The sequence below is a fragment of the Panthera onca genome, chromosome A1 (genome assembly GCF_046562875.1).
Source record: "Panthera onca isolate mPanOnc1 chromosome A1, mPanOnc1 haplotype 2, whole genome shotgun sequence".
NCBI classification, from domain to species: domain Eukaryota; kingdom Metazoa; phylum Chordata; class Mammalia; order Carnivora; family Felidae; genus Panthera; species Panthera onca.
In genome coordinates this window covers 193382665-193400046 of record NC_138339.1, presented here as the reverse complement: position 1 = coordinate 193400046, position 17382 = coordinate 193382665, and the positions used below count along the sequence as shown (strand labels likewise).

At 36.8% G+C, this 17382-nt stretch overlaps 1 protein-coding gene across 8 annotated transcripts in view; it reads left to right on the top strand.

Annotated features, from left to right (window-relative positions):
- Positions 1-17382, top strand: part of PIBF1 (progesterone immunomodulatory binding factor 1) — a 204815-nt gene that overhangs the window by 6685 nt on the left and 180748 nt on the right. For all 8 annotated transcript variants that reach the window (XR_013550051.1, XM_078432907.1, XM_078432868.1 and 5 more), the window contains exons 3-5: positions 406-506; positions 4129-4327; positions 6862-6981. Coding sequence is in view for 7 of the 8 variants with exons in the window: in XM_078432907.1 (XP_078289033.1) it covers positions 406-506; positions 4129-4327; positions 6862-6981 (420 nt within the window). In the remaining variant the exon portion in view is untranslated. The remainder of the gene's footprint in view (positions 1-405; positions 507-4128; positions 4328-6861; positions 6982-17382) is intronic.

Here is a 17382-nt window from a genome sequence, read left to right as displayed (position 1 = left end):
TTCCTATTAACCTTTTTTGCAGCTGTTTTAAGCGTGTAGTTTTCACAGATGCCTGATCTGCCTCCGGCACTGTATCCATGTTACAGGCAGACATGAGAAGGGTAATAGGAAAATAGACACATGCCAAAGGATTCAATTAAAGAGCTTTCCCAGAGGCTCAAGCCAGTGACCTCAATAATCCAGAACTATGGGACAGCCTGGCAAAAAAACTTTTATGTGGCAGCAGTTTAAACCACAGTTTCAAAACCATTTGTATGAACAGACTGTAATTTGTTGACACAACCATTGCAAAGGAACCTCTATTCATCTTTAGCCTTTTTTTTTTACATTTAGTATTTTTCAAACATTTCTTAATGATAAATTTGAAAGTTGACCATGTAATTTACCTCTTTCTTTTTTATGAAGATTGAAGAATTAGAGGAGAAACTTAATGATGCTCTTCACCAGAAGCAGCTACTGACATTGAGATTAGACAATCAATTGACTTTTCAACAGAAGGATGCCAGGTAAGAAAGTTTTTAAAAAGCAGCAATACCTATTTAGCCGTTAAAAGTAATTTCATTACCTGTTCGTGCATGTGATTGCAAGCTAAAATAAAGGAAGAAATTTTAAGTCAGTAATGGTAAGAATTTTTACAGCCAGGCCAACCAAAAAAAAGTAGGTTATTTGATACAATACACAAAATACAAAAAGTCAAAATTCAACGTTCATTCAACAAACTGTGCTGATGTAAGTAAGCCGTAAATGACAATGGAAGTTCTGTAAACTCCGCACCACTTAATATGCTTTCTGGATTAACCTTTCTTCATTTTCTCTGTAAAACACACTAATTCTTGTGGCCCATTTAACTCTGCAAGTTTAAATTATCTTCTGTTTTGCCTGCATACTTTCTCCCAGCTCAGTTGTGTACTTACTTACCAAGAGTCCATTGTGTTTACCATCAAATATGTCTATGATGGTTGTACTTACTACAGTTATATAATTTAATTAAGAATGATGTAACCTGGGGCGCCTGGGTGGCGCAGTCGGTTAAGCGTCCAACTTCAGCCAGGTCACGATCTCGCGGTCCGTGAGTTCGAGCCCCGCGTCAGGCTCTGGGCTGATGGCTCGGAGCCTGGAGCCTGTTTCCGATTCTGTGTCTCCCTCTCTCTCTGCCCCTCCCCCGTTCATGCTCTGTCTCTCTCTGTCCCAAAAATAAATAAAAAACGTTGAAAAAAAAAAAATTAAAAAAAAAAAAAAAAAAAAAAAAAGAATGATGTAACCAGTGAAAGATATGCTGTTTCTGTATAAACTATAAGGAATTCTTTGGGACAGTTAATAAAAGTAATTTTAAAAAATAATCATCAAAGTAAATAAAAGCAAGACAGATTTAAAAGTTGGGAACAAAAATCAAATCCATAAAAAGCATCCTCTCAGATTTCTTACCAAGTGTCTTTTTTTTTTTTTTTTTTTTTTTTTAAATTTTTTTTTTTTTTCAACATTTTTTATTTATTTTTGGGACAGAGAGAGACAGAGCATGAACGGGGGAGGGGCAGAGAGAGAGGGAGACACAGAATCGGAAACAGGCTCCAGGCTCCGAGCCATCAGCCCAGAGCCTGACGCGGGGCTCGAACTCACGGACCGCGAGATCGTGACCTGGCTGAAGTCGGACGCTTAACCGACTGCGCCACCCAGGCGCCCCCCAAGTGTCTTTTAAGGTAAAGAAATTGAACTTGGCAGGGGCGCCTGGGTGGCTCAGTCGGTTGAACATCCGACTTCGGCTCAGGTCATGATCTCGCAGTCTGTGAGTTCGAGCCCCGCGTCGGGCTCTGTGCTGACAGCTCAGAGCCTGGAGCCTGCTTCGGATTCTTTGTCTCCTTCTCTCTCTGCCCCTCCCCACTCATGCTGTCTCTCTCTCTCTGTCTGTCAAAAATAAATATTAAAAAAAAATTTAAAGAAATTGAACTTGGCAATCAAGAACAATGATTTTCACAAAAACAAAGCATACCTTTATATTTAAAAAAATTTGAAGCCTACGTAGAAAATTTGGCGAGTAAATGCTGTTTTCTGTGTTTTAACTAGAAGTGAATGTGTAGGGGCACCTGGCTGGCTCAGTCATAAGAGCGTGTGACTCTTGATCTCAGGTTCGTGAGTTTGAGCCTCACATTGGGTGTAGAGATTATTTAAATAAATAAAATTTTTAAAAAAGAAGTAACTTTATAAAGTACTTTTCTTTCTTTAAGATTTCATTATTGGGGTGCCTGAGTAGCTCAGTCGGTTAAACATCTGACTTCAGCTCAGGTCATGATCTCAAAGTTTTTGAATTTGAGCCCCGTGTCAGGCTCTGGGCTGACACCTCAGAGCCTGGAGCTTGCTTTGGATTCTGTGTCTCCCTCTCTCTCTGCCCCTCCCCTGCTTGCTCACTCTCTCTCTCTCTCTCTCTCTGTCAAAAATAAATAAACATTAAAAAAAATTAAAAGATTTCATTAACTGATACTTTTAAAAATTATCTGACCAGTTACTAGGCAGTATCACGTTAGATCAGTGGTTCTGAAACTTTGGTATGCATCAGAACTGTGTAGAGAGCTTGTTAGGAAGGACTGTTAGTCCCCACCCTCTGATGTTCTAATTTGAGTGAGCCCTGAGAACCTGTATTTCTATCATGTTCTTGGGTGATACTGATGCTGTAGGTCTGGGGACAATACGTTGGGAACCACTGCATTCAATGGTAGGGCTTCTACTCAAATTCTTGAGGCATTTTTCAGATTAAATGATGCTGAGAGGGCAATTGAGAGGCTGCTGCAATAATCCTCTTGATAGCTGATGTTGGTAAAAAGTGGTTGGATTTTTAATGTATTTTGAAGGTAGAGCTGATAGGATGTCCTAATGAATTACATGTGGCTAAGAGAAAAATAAGGAGTCAAGGATTGTGCCAATATTTTGGTTTGAATAAATGAAGGGTGGAATTGCTGTCAACTAAGATGGGGAGACCACAGTGGAATAGGTTTGTGAGCAAAGAGCAGGAGTTCAGTTTAGGACGTGTTCAGTTAGCGTTGTCTTATTAGAAGTCCATGTGTAGGTAAATAGAAGAGTTTGGTCTAGAGCTATGTATCTGGAAGTCATTAGGATATGGACGGTAACATTTAAGTCATAAGACTAGATGAATTCCTCAAGGTAGTGAATATAGACAGAGAAGAGAGCCAAATACTCCAAACATGAAGACAAACCAGAAAAGGAGAAGGAGCAAATACCAGAGAAAAATGACAAAAGTAAAGTGACTTGGAAGCCAGGCGAAGAGAGTGTGTATAAAGGAAGGAGAGAGCAGTGTGTCAAATAATCATTAGGTCATAGATGAAAAGAACTGGGAATTGATCATTAGCAATCTGGATGTCATTAGTGACCTTGAGATTTCCGTAGGAAGGATGAAAACCTAATTGGCATGGGCTTAAAAAGAAGGGCATCAGAGACAGTGAGTATAGACAACTTGTGAGCAGTTTTGCTCCATGGAAGTCCAAACAAAGGAGGCAGTGAAATGGGGTCTCAATTCATTTTTTGGGGGGATAGGAGTAATAATAACAGCATGTGTGTATATTGATGGGTGTGATACAGTAGGGAGGGGAAAGAATCAATTGTCCCTTCCTACTCAAAACCTTTGGAATAGGCAACTAACGATAGCAATGTCTTCTACATGTGTTCTTTGAGAATGATTATGTACAGATTACTGTTTTCATTAGTTCATGGGTTGAATGAATACTTTATGGTGGTTCAGCGTTGCCATCTTTAAGAGGTATACCTTAGAATACCTAGAGAAAAAGAAATGAAAATTATTTTATTGAGTAGGGTCCAAAACAGATGTATAAAACTAAAACTTTAAGCAGAGTAGATGTATAATTTTATAATTTGATTTTGAAAATTATTTTTTAAGAATATCAATTTTCTATTTAACAATTTATGTGGCCACACATTTAGTAATGAGTATAGAATTGTCTTTTCATGTTTAATTAGTGAAGTAAATAAGCATTTAGTTGGAGCTAAAAATACTACAGAGCTTCTCATTTCCTAATTTTATGTTACCATAAAAAGGTATCTTTGAGAAAATAAAATCTCAAAGATTTTTTTAAGCTTGCCATAAACTCTTTCCTAATTTAGAAAATATCAAGAACTAATGAAACAAGAAATGGAAACGATTTTATTGAGGCAGAAACAACTAGAAGAGACAAATACTCAGCTAAGGGAGAAGGCGGGAGATATTCGTCGAAATCTGCGTGACTTTGAGTTGACAGAGGAGCAATATATGAAACTAAAAGGTTTTCCTGAAGATCAGCTTTCTATTCCTGAATACGTATCTGTAAGTGTGTTGTATCACTTTTTTAAAAAAACACTGCATGTATTTAAAAAAAAATTTTTTTTAATGTTTATTTTTGAGAGAGAGACAGAGCGTGAGCAGTGGAGGCACAGAGAGAGAGGGAGACACTGAACTGGAAGCAGGCTCCAGGCTCCAACTGTCAGCTCTGTGCTCTGTGCTTGTGGGTCTCAAACTCACGAACTATGAGATCATGACCTGAGCCGAAGTGGGAGACTTAACCGACTGAGCCACCCGGGCACCCCCCAAAAATACTGCATATATTTTCAAATTAAAATATGCCATTTATGTAATAGCCATAACCTTTGAAGTACCAATTAATAATTTTATTATTTTATGGCCCTGCTCTGAAAATGGTGAATGATGTTCAGATCACCAAATTTTAAAGGGTCTTGACCATTGACCTCCAAGGTCAAGAATAAATAGGGCTATGAAGTTAATAGCTGCATAGTCCATGGAAATGAGTCATTTTATCATAAACTGGTAGTTTATAATGTTCTCAAAATGCAAAATTATAGAGAGAACAGATTAGTGGTTGCCAGGGGGTAGGTATAGTTCAGGATCTCTTGCAGTGTTGGTTAAACAAATCTATACATAGGATTCATCTATGGCAATAGTCTCAAATTTTTTAATGTCAGTATCCCTTTACACTCTCAAAATTACTGAAGACCCCAAGGAGCTTTTGTTTATATGGGTTATATCTATTAGTGTTTACCATAGTGGAAATTAACCTGAGACATTTTCAAAACACAGGAATACATAAGCGCATATTCCATTAGCTTTAAAGGCGATTATCTCATCACACTTAGATAGCCACTGGCAAACATCACTGAACAAGCATAAGAGAACAAGAGTAAAACAGGCAAAAAAAAAAAATCTTAGTATAACCAGAAAAATAGTTTTCATCTTTCATTCATCTTTCATCAATTCCCTGAAAGGGTCTCAAAGTGGCAGAGTGGTTACCAGGGGCTCCTAAACCACACATCGAAAACTTCTGGTTTGTGATCTATACATGTTATTTCACCCTTAGAGGCTTGAACTTTTTCATATGTAAAAGGGTTTGTAATATTAATAGTGCTTTTCTGCTGAGGTAATTGTGAAGATTCACTGTGAATATGTATGTAAAATGCTTAGCACTGTGCTTAGAATGTAGTATCATTTTTGCCAGAGTGGTGATTGCTACTCTTGGTTCTCATTTGCATAAGGTTTCCAGATTAATGATTTCTTCTAAAAAGAAGTGTTACTTTTCTGTCCGTATTTTAATTTATATAGCTTAAATAAATTTTTTTTCTGTCCAAAGTGTACTAAGACAGATGTCTCAAGTGCTGTCATTGAGGCTTTTTCCATATTAAGTATCAACTATCCCACTAATAGCAGTTATACATAATTTTGTTCCCTGGTTTGTTAATGTTCTTTGTTATCTTTTATTTTCACAGACGGTATTATCTTAACTAGTTAGTTATACACAGATTCATTGTGTTGAGGACTAACCTTAGGACTTGCCTCTTGCCAGATGTGGTACTCTTGGAATACAGCAATATAGTAAGGAATTTCAGACTGCATGCCTATATAATAAATAGGCATAATTACCCTTTCCAAATGTGCTCATGGCTTCTTAACTTCATAGGAATTTGTCAGATGGAACACTTTACTAGATTAGGTCAGACAAATTCCCCTGAGAATTATGAGTGAGAAGAGAGATCTGAACTGAATGGAAGTAGTGATATGAAAGATACCCCCTGATTCATCCTGATTATCGCTTACACTGCAGTGGTAGCAGTAGAGCTTCCCCAAGAGCCTAGGATGTAGGCTTACCATATGTTTAGGCAATAAAGATAGAGCAATGTACAAACTTGGCAAAAATTCCTGCCTATAGGAGTGGAGCATTATAGACGATAAATTAAAAGTAATACATAGAATGTTTGTCGTAAATGCTATGGAGAAAAGAGCAGGGGTGAGAATAGAAACTGCCACCAGGTGGAGATACTATTTTAAATCAGGTTAGGAGGATTAGGGAGGGTTTACTGATAGGGTGACATTTGATCAGAGACCTGAAAGGAGTGAAAGCATGAGCTATACATTTGTATGTGGGAAAAAATTCCTCTATCAGAGGAAATAAGGGCAAAACTCGGACACATAATGTGTTCAGGAAGTAATAAGCAGATAATGTGGAATGAGCAGTGGTGGGAAATGGAGAATAAGTAGTAAATGGAGTATAGATAGAGGAGAAGAGAGACTGTGCCAGGGATGGAGAATTACAGATAATCTAGACTTTGAGGAAACTGAATTGGACATCGAGGCTTAATGTTAGTGGTCAAAGTCAGTTAACAATGGTCTTGTTTCTGTTTTGTACAAACAAATGTTTATGTACGGGTATATATTCTGAAACTTTTTAACACTTTTCCTTTTGTTACTTTCATATTTTTATTACTGATAATTGAGGGTACTATAAATTAGCTAATTTCAGTGGTAACTTGGATTCTAAAATGGCTTATTAACTTGTTTTTTTGTTTTTAAAGATTCGGTTCTATGAACTAGTAAATCCATTAAGAAAGGAAATCTCTGAACTGCAAGTGAAAAAGAATGACCTATTAGAAGAATTGAGTGAAAATAAAGGCCAATTGAAACAACTGACAGAGGTTTGTATGATTTTGATCACTTGTGGGAGAAGCTGCAAGTTTTTTTAATAGAGAGTTCCTCAAGATTTGTGATCAGGAATATAAAAGTCAATGATCGGAAAATGGGACTGGGTGATGCCGACTACTGCGATTCTTCAAGTAGTGGGAAGGTTAAAGTGGAGATGGTCGTCTGAAAGATTGGCAACGTCAGTCTGTGCTGTTGACTTGTAGTCTGTGGTTGAGTATTTTGTTGTAACTCTTTCATTCTTAGTCTTCGTTACACTATAGCCTTGTTTGTGATCTGAAAGGGAGCTGCTATCCATTTATCATTTTGCCTCTTCATTAAATACATTAGTTCTCCTGATGCTTGTTCAGAGCATGTGCTCTGATAGAAGCATCAGCCCCAGTGATGTGCATGGTCCTGTGCCGTGTGCTGGCAACAGGGGATTCAAAAGAGGCTCTGCCCTTCTAGGGTTCACACTCTAATAGAGTTAGAACCTTAGATGATATCTTGACACTGCCATTTTTCTGTGTAACTTGGAATAAGCCATTTAATGTTTACTGCTCTGTCAGTAAAGAGAGAAGATAACCCTGTTTGTCCATTCATGTCCATTGAACTGCTCATATTTCTGTTTCAAAGTAAAAATGTCATTTTTCGCAAAGTCACATATAAATATTTTTATGTCCTTTTTCAAGGGCAGCTTTTACCGAAGATGTATTGTCTAGAAATAAATAATTAAAATTTAATTTATATTTCATTGCTCTAATTTGCTGTTCTGTGAGTGCTGGACAAAATCTACTTCCATCATTAATGTAGAGCCAATATTACAGGCAAATGAAGGCTCATATTCTTCCTCTCCTCATAGGAGTGATTAAGTCAGCAGGAGTGGTGGCAGAGAAGCATATGTGCCAATATGAACCCTACTACAAGGTTCTATTTTGGGTTTGTTCTTTTTCTTCTGATAACCTGCTACATTGTGCAGGTAAAGTATTTTGCACACTTTAGAAAGATAGCTTTTAATGTTTAAAACATTTTCATCTATAGTCAGAATAATAAAGGGCAAAGTTAGAAGGCCTCAGTTTGGCTACTAGCTAATTTTGCAGGCTTGGCCAAATCATTTAATCTCTTTTTCTGTAAAATGGATGGCGGTGGTGGAAACACAGGACTTACTGGGGACAAGGCAGTTAGATGGGTTTTCAGACTTAGTTCTGTAGCACCTCATGGTACCTCAGCTTCCCTCAGAGACTTCTTATTTTTTTAGGAGGAGGACTGGAAAAGTTTCCTAACCTGGTTTATATCAAGCTACCTCTTCTTTAATGACTTTAACATTGGTGGATTCTAAGAATGGTTTCTTTTGAACTAAAGATTCCTTGGGCCAAAAAGAAAAAAACTTGCAACTCTAGAATTATTATTAGTATGTGATATATTTTTACTGTGTGGTAAAGCAGATATCCCAACTCTCGAGGGTCAATAATGGCATTGTATCCCAGATGTTTGTTTGTTTGTTTGTTTGTTTGTTTGTTTCAACCTTGCAAATAGCACTTTTAGTGTTTTATTGATAGAAAAACACTAGATAATTAACACTGGTCTGACTCATAGGTTCCTGAGTGTTTTTAATGCACTAATAATTCTTGAACGAAGAAACAGTTTTGTTTGTGAACCTGTATTGGACGTCTTCAGAGATATAGTACAAACAGGATATATATAGAAAGAGAAGGAGAGAGAGAAAGAAGGGTTTATTTTAAGGAATTGGCTCACATGATTGTGGAGACTTGATGAGTCCAAAATCTGATGGGGTAGGCTGGCAGACTGGAGATTCAGGGGAGAGTTGCAGTTCAAGTCCAAAGATAGTCTGCTGACAGAATTCCTTCTTGCTGAAGGGAGGTCAGATTTTATTAAGTCCTTTGGCTGATTAGATGTGGCTCGCCACGGGATACCTGGGTGGCTCAGTGAATTAAGCATCTGATTCGGCTCAGGTCATGATCTCACGGTCTGTGAGTTCGAGCCCCACGTCAGGGTCTGTGCTGACAGCTCAGAGGCTGAAACCTGCTTCAGATTCTGTGTCTCCCTCTCTCTCTGCCCCTCCCCCATTTGTGCTCTGTCTCACTCTGTCTCTCAAAAATAAAAAAATAACATAAAAAAAGATGTGGCTTACCACATTATTGAGGGTAATTGGCTGTACTGAAAGTCTGTTGATTTAAATGTTACTCTCATCTAAAAAATACCTTTACAGAAAGATCTAAAATAATGTTTGACTAAATATTTGAGTATTGTGGGCTAACCACTTGACACATGAAATTAACCATCACAGAACCCTTCCATGTGTAAGTTTGTTTCTTAAAGGTTTATCATTTCTCAGCTGAAAATATCCTGTCTTAAACCTTTTCCTAAATTTAACAATCATGTAAACAGAGAATTGAATCACAATCAGGAAAAAAGAAGCAGTGTCTTGTCTGCTTAATAAAAGGTCTTAAAAACCCAGAGAATGTGATTTAGACAGAACAGAATTTACTTTTATATTAAAGCCTCATAAAGTTTGATTCTTCTCCTCTGTTAAGGGCTAATACAGGTCAACTTGCCCAACAGTGAAGAAAAGTAAACAATATTTTTAAATCAAAAGACTTTTATAAGGATATAGTGAACAATAAATATAATATTTAACGTTAAAAGAAATTTTGCTTAACTATATATTTGGGGGATTTTTTTTTAAATGGTTTGTTAAATTATTTACTGCCCTGGTATTTGGAAAGTTCACAGATACTGGTTTACATTCCATCTTTGCAACTTGACAATGGCATGATGATCTTGGACAAAAAACTTAGTCTTCTTTACTCTCCCCGCCCCTAATCTTACAACTTTTCCATCTACTAAATAGGATGAGACTATATAACACTTTCCTCATATGGCCATTATTAATAAGAGTGAAATTCACTCAGTAAATGTATATCGTACATCTCTTATGTGGCAGGCATTGTTGTAGGTGCTTGGGATACCTCAGTGAGCAAAACAGTGCTCTCAGGCCTCATGGAGTTTATATTTTAGAAGGAGTACAGGGAAACAAATAGTAAGCATTATAAATAAGCACATCATGGAGATAGAAGGTGATAACTGCAAAGGACAAAAGAAAAATGGTTCATAGCAGGGAAAAAACTATATTCAGAATTCTGTAGGGTCAGCTAATAGGCCTCATTGAGGAGGTTAGACAATTACAAAGACTTGGAGGTGGGGGAGACAACAGAGTCCTCAAGGAAGAACTTCCAGGTGGAGGGAACAGCCAATGCAAAGGCAAGAGGGTGCCTTGGTGTTTGTGGAACAGTGAGGAAGCCAATATGACTGGAATGGTTGAAGGGAGAGAATAGTTAGATAAGATCAGAGAGGTAATGGGTTTGTTGAGGTAATTGTAACAACTTTGATTTTAACCATAAGTGAAAAGAAGCATTGGCGGATTTGGGGGAAGATGTGGCATGATCTGACATATTGTGAAAGGATTATTCTGACTGGTACATAGTAGACCCTCAAAGAATTTTAAAGAGCTTTGTTAATGACCCAAAAAATGGATTTTTGCTGAGAACAGACTATAGAGCTCTAAGGATGGAAACAGAGAGACTTGTTATGAAGCTGTTGTAGTTATGTAGGTGAGAGGGGGCAGTGCTTCAGATCAGGGATCAGGGTAGTAGCAGTAGAAGTGCTGTGAACTGGTTGGGCCCTATATGTATTCTAAAAGTAGAGCCATTAGGATTTCCTGATGAATTGAATGGAGGACGTGAAAGAAAGATAGGAGTCCAATTCAACTCCAATGTTTGGGGACTGAAATCATGATGGATTTGCATTCAGCTGAGATGGTAGCTTGTGGGTGAGGCAGATTTAGGGTTAAAAGAGAGTTCAGGTTTTAGCTGTTTTGAGTTTGAGAGATCTGTTAGATGTACAATTGAAAATACTTGGATATGCAAGTCTGAACTTGGGAAGCTATGTATTTGGAAGTTGTTAACATAAAGAATAATACTTAAAGCCAGGATGGGATCACCACAGGAGGGTGTATACAGAGGGGGGCTAAGTCCTGAGTTCTAGGACGGTTCAATATTGAATTGTAGAATAGAGAAGGAGGATTTATCCATGAGGAAAGGAAACCAAGAGAATTTCATGTCCCGGAAGCCAAGGGAGAAAAGTTTGTCAAGGAAGAGAGTCAGCTATTTCAAATGCTGTCCGTAGGTCTAGTATGATGAAGTCTGGGAATTCACGTTATATTTAACAAGGCCATTGATAACCTTGTGAAGAGTAGTTCTGGTGGAGTGATGAGGTCAAAACTTTGATTACAGTGTGTTTTAGAGGAAAGGAATCGGAGACAAGTCTAGGCAACTCTTTCTGTAGAGCTTTGATTGCATAAGGGAACATCGGGATAGACATGAAGATGACAGGAGAAGTAGGGTCAAGGGAGGCATTTGTTTTTAAGGTGAGAGAACATAACTAATATACACAAAATTACATTGTTAAACCATAGTTTTTTCGTTGTCAATAACAGACATTCATCTAATTGCTAACCAGCGGTGTAGGCAGTGCTCTTGGACATCAGGGTATACTGTGTCTAAGGCTCACCACGTCAGTGTGATCCATGTGATAAAAAGAATCATCTGTGTTTGGGGCATAGCCAGTAATTATATATTTGGGGGAAAGTGTTTGAACTCAGTGGTGTTTGTTGATTGAATTACTCTTGAGTTTTAAAGCATTTTATCTTCATATTCCACGTAATGGCTTTTAAAATAATTTTATTAGAGTAAATCACTTAGCTCTTGATGGCTTGAGTTTTAATTTTACGTGAACTTTTTACCAAAAGATGGGACTCAGTTTAAAAAACAACTGAAGAATGTGAATATAACCAGATATAAGGAAGGTAGAGAAGATTATGATCATTAAAGGAAGGTTTGTAAACAGGAAGTTTATCAAAAATCATTGAATTAGGATTCAGTTAGGTTGAAGAGGTAACAGAGATTGCCGGGTTACTGGAGTTCAGTTGTCATCAATGAGAGTCATTGTCTCGAGGACTTTTAAGTGTTCCCAAGCACCTAGTTTATTTAAAGCACTAAATGAAATTGTTTTTAAGTGCAGATTTCTGTTTTTGGTTCTGTTACTTGAAATGTTCTCGTTTCGGTGCTTTTTACTCAGTGGGTTTCATAATTCTTTTCTCTTCATTATGTGTGCTGTATGTAATTTATTGTTGGTGGTTCGAGGCAGGTAATTAGAGACTCAAAAATGCCCATCATATACAAATGGAGTAGCAAAATTTTTTTACTTTTCTAGTGGTATCATTAATTTAGGTCTCAATACATAAAAGTAAATTTTCTTCTTAACTATTGTGAGAGAAAATTTGGATTCCTTCCTAAGGGGAATAAATATTTTGTTTCATAGAGGACAAGTTGAAAATGCATCCAGTGAAAGATAGTATCCATTTCTAAGCTCTCCTAAATTTGACAAATGTAAGGAAGTATTACTTCATTCAATAAGCGGTAAGATACAGTGCCACAGTAAGCCTTGGGACAAGGTCATGGTGTTAATGGCTGCAATCACTATGAAGTTACTGATATTCAGTAAGTCATGAGTCTAAATTTTTATAGTATTTGACCTTTTCACATAGTAATTCAGCAAACATTTTATCTTTATATACATTTAGGGTTGGATACCTTAAGGGAAGTAACATGGGTCTTACACACAATGCTATGTAATTTTAAAGAGGAATAAAATCTCTGAAAAAAAAAAAAAATGAGTAGATGGTATTCACCCAAGAATTTTAAAGGACTTCAAGGATGTACTCGAAATGGCAGCAAATGTATAATCTTGTTATTCAAATAGAGCAGTTAGAGTAGATTTAATTGCTTGAGAGATGGTAAATTGTCTACCCATCCTTAGAAACTAAGGACCTTGATAACTACAAACTGATAAACGACACTTCTGTTCCTCCTGAGCTTGCAGAATGCATGAAGACTAGGATACTGAATAATTATTTAAGTGTAAACTTATAGGAGAAGGTCAACAAAAAATTGTTAAATGAATATAAAGGAACAAACCAAATATAGTATTTTACTTGGGTGATACCTGTACATGATGGAATATATAGACTTCCAAAAAGCCATTCACAGACTTCTAAATTTTAGTTTTAAAAATTTTGACAGACTTCTGTAGAATTGTTATGAGTACTTGGGGAATTGCTTTCTCTTCAGTGTTTGAAAGATGAGAGCCAGAGAGTAGAAATAAAAGAAACTTTATGAAAAATCAAAATAGAAGTACTGTCCAGAGATAACTGTTAAGTCCAATCTTATTAAATATTTAACATTTTAAAGCATTATACTAGAAAGGAAGCCCGGAGGAGAATCTCAAATTTGGAGACAGTGAAGTTTTTCTTAGTAGAATAAAAAAACTAGTAAGGCAAATTGGAGGAAGATCTCAGGAGATAAGAGGACTGATTATAACTTGTGTGGTTTCTTTTTTATAACCTCTCAGTTTATAATCCCCAAATTAGCATGTTCAAAATTGGTCACCAGCTCTAGAGAGTATAATATATTTCCATTTTATTAAAATATTTTCAAGAATAGGTAACTTCAAAGAATGTTACAGGGAATGCCAGTGTATCTATCACCTAATTTCTGCCATTAACATTTTATTATACCTGTCCTACTCACATATATATCCATCCATCCATCCACCAGTCATATTGAGTCTTATGAGAAGTTGTCAAGCCTTTTTTTCCATGTATCAATATTTTATTCCTTTTAACTGCTGAGTAATATTCCATTATATGGATGTGTTCATTAGCCAGTTGATGGGCATTTGAGTTATTTCCACCTTGGAGCCATTATAAATAAAGCTGCTTCAAACATTTGAATATGGGCTTTTGTGTGGGCATGTTTTTGTTTTTCAGGGGTAAATGTTAAAAGTGGAATTTTTCACTTCTAGATTTCCATTTGGTTGTTTATTCATTGTGAGCGTATTTTTCTTTATGCCGTTGAGAATAGTTAAATCACTGCTCTAAAGCCTTGTTGCTAATTCCAAAATCTGGGTCACCTCAGAGTTGATCTCTGTTCATTGTCTTTTAAAAATGGGTTACGTTTTTCTGTTTCTTCAGAAGTCAAGTAATTGTAAATTGTTTATTTAAAACATAGGGTAAACTTCGATCATAACATGTGACTGTTGTGGAGACTACATTTTATGTTCCTCTAGACAGTGCCTTTGTTTTTGCTGTAGCAGAAATTAACCTGGTTGTACTCAAGCTGCATACTGTGTCTCTTGGGCAGCATCTCAAATTTCAGTTCAATTTTTTTGGGCGTTAGTATGGCTTCGAGGGTCTCTCCTACACATACGTTGTTCAGAGGTCAACCAGAGATTTGGCTGAGATTGTCCATAGAACTCAAGGTTCCCTTTCTCTGGTTGTCTGGAATCTGTCCTTACATTAAAGCATCTGAGTTGCCCTAAACTCTGTCTTCTGGTTCTTCAAGCTAGAAAGATGAAGGATTTTCTGCTGCAACTTGGCACCGAGTAGGCCTCCCCTCAAACTAAAACCCTTTAAAAAAAAAGTCAGACAAGACCAGGAGACTCATCTAGGAAAATTTGCTTCTTCCTTGTGCAGATGGATTCCGCTTTAGAATTTGCCTAATTTGGGTCACTTTTCTGTACCCTTAGGTAGTTGTTTTATATTTTGTCCAGAATTTATGCTTGTTCTACGTTAGAATTGTTCAAGTGAGAACTTACAGAGCCATTAGCAGATGTGGAACTGCTTACAATTTTGTTTTAAGCGTAGGTGAAGAAAGAGAAAATCTAATCTATGCAGGTAGAATATTTGACTTTGAGATCACCCTACTTTTTTTAAAAAGGGCCTTAGCTCCATGGGAGACACTTTTTCTCAACATGTTTGGCTTTGTACTGACACGGATGGTGACGTGTCCGGCGCTATTAAGAAAAATATTAGAAGCAAAAGAAAACATATTACTAGACCTTGAACCAAGTGTGCAGTTTTGAAAACTGTAACTTTGGTTGTTTGCACTTCTTACCTACTGATAATTATTGAATTCCTGATAAAGCAATAGAGTTTGGAGTTTAGAAACTAAAATCTGGTAATCAGGGAGCTGAGTTCATTCTCTGGAGATATATAAAAACTAGGATGTGTTGAATGAACACCAACAGCTAGGAAAAAATGCAGTTGAAGTTTCTAAAATCACAGTACAGATGAGGATTGAGTTGCAAGAGGATAGGAGCACCTGGGTGGCTCAGTGGGTTAAACATTGGACTTGATCTCAGCTCTGGTCTTGATCTCAGGGTCGTGAATTCAAGCTCCACGTTGGGCTCCGTGCTAGGCGTGAAGCTTACTTGAAAAAAAAAAAAAATTTGTAAGAGGCTAAACTCAAGACAAATCTAGGAAGGTGTGTACTATGTCATAGAACAAGTAGTAAGTTAATAGAAACTTTGAAGAGGAGAGAACAGCCAACAAATATAGATGCTTCAAAAATGACAGCAATAATGACAGTTTCATTGTTGTTTAGTAAGAGAAACTAATATATTTGTTAGTTGTGTCTCTTAGTTTGAGACTGACAACTAGGAGAACAAATTTTGTACTTTAGTAAATAAGACTTTCCTAGATTGAGTTAGTAGTTTCCAAAATGGTCTTAATTTTTTTCACCACATGGTGGCAGCATATATCCATCTATTTCTTTAACCTGTTTTGGTCTGCTCAGAAAATCTTGTCATTTTTGACCTAAAGGCCAAAGTGTTACTTTGTAACCTTATTTTCATTTATTTTTTTTACATTTATTTATTTATTTGTTTGTTTGTTTATTTATTTATTTATTTTGGGAGAGTGAGGGGGAGGGGCAGAGAAAGAGAGGGGGAGAGAATCCCACACAGGCCCTGCACTCACGAACCCTGAGATCATGACCTAAGCCGAAATCAAGTTAGATACTTAACCAACTGAGCCAGCCAGGAGTCCACCTTATTTTCATTTCTATTCCTTACTTCATATCCTCTGCCTAAAACCAGTCAAATACTATTTTTTCCTAATAATTCAGATTTATAACTGGAAGACAAAAGTATAAAAACAAACTTTCCTGGCGTAACACATATTCTTCAGACCAAAGGTGTGTCGATTATTACACTGATTTCATAATTATACCTAATAAAAATATTTAGAGATGTTAAAGCCCTGTAAGTACACCATTAACTCTGCTTTTGTTTATATAATCTGGTTCATAGCCGATATGACATGAAAACTATCTTAGAAATTTAACAGAAAGTGATTTTTGGGGGTACCAGGGTGGCTCAGTCAGTTAAGCATTCGACTCTTGGTTTCAGCTCAGGTCATCATCTCATGGTTCATGGGGTTCGAGCCCCACATTGGGCTCTGTGCTGACGGTGCAGAGCCTGCTTGGGTGTCTCTCTGTCTCTGTCTGTCTCTCTGTCTCTCAAAATAAATTTTTTTTAAAAAAAAGGATTTTTGATTTTTAAAAATGAAGTCACCCTTCCTGACGTGCAAATATTAATGAATTTCTGGGATCTTCTTTCATAATTTTATTTTCCAGATCTGTAATAAAATTTGGAAATAATATCTAGACACTAACACTGGAAAATAGGGCTCATCTTCTACTTCAAATTTATTTTTTTGAGGGGCTGCACCCTTTACTTCAAGTTTAGAGTTTGTAAGTGTCAGTGATGTCTAAAATTAACGTATTTTGAGCTGTATTGTGTGCATAAGCTTGTGTACGGTACTTAGTATTTTCATAAGTGCTGTACTTTTATTTTCTACTTATGAAATCTGTAACAGGTCAAATTTTGTTCCAATGCATGTAGCTAAACCATGTGCAGCTATTTTGCTGCTGTAGAGTTATTTCAGTAGGTAAGTTTTGTTTCAGAAGAAAGAAATGTTAACAGTACTATGTAAGGAATTAATGAGTTTGCCCTGAATGAAGCTATAGCGTTTCATGAGGAAATGGTGAAAAATTTTTTTCTTATGAGAACTTTGGTAACTAGGAAGCAAGAAGAGTGTTTTGTTTAAGATAACTTCCTCGTTTAGAAACATAGTGACGTTTGTTGAGAAAAATTCTGCAAGATTACCTCAAGGCTCATTTTAGGTACATCTTAGGTATTTGTATGTGAGTAATCCAGTTGACTTTAACTGTATGAAAATGAGGTATGATACATATTTGTTATTTAGGTATTTCTTTTTTATCCGACTTAACTGATGAGATTTAAATTACTTTTTTTTTTTATTTTTTTTTTAAACGTTTATTTATTTTTGAGACAGAGAGAGACAGAGCATGAACGGGGAAGGGTCAGAGAGAGAGGGAGACACAGAATCTGAAACAGGCTCCAGGCTCTGAGCGGTCAGCACAGAGCCCAACGCGGGGCTCGATCCCACGGACCGGGAGATCATGACCCGAGCCAAA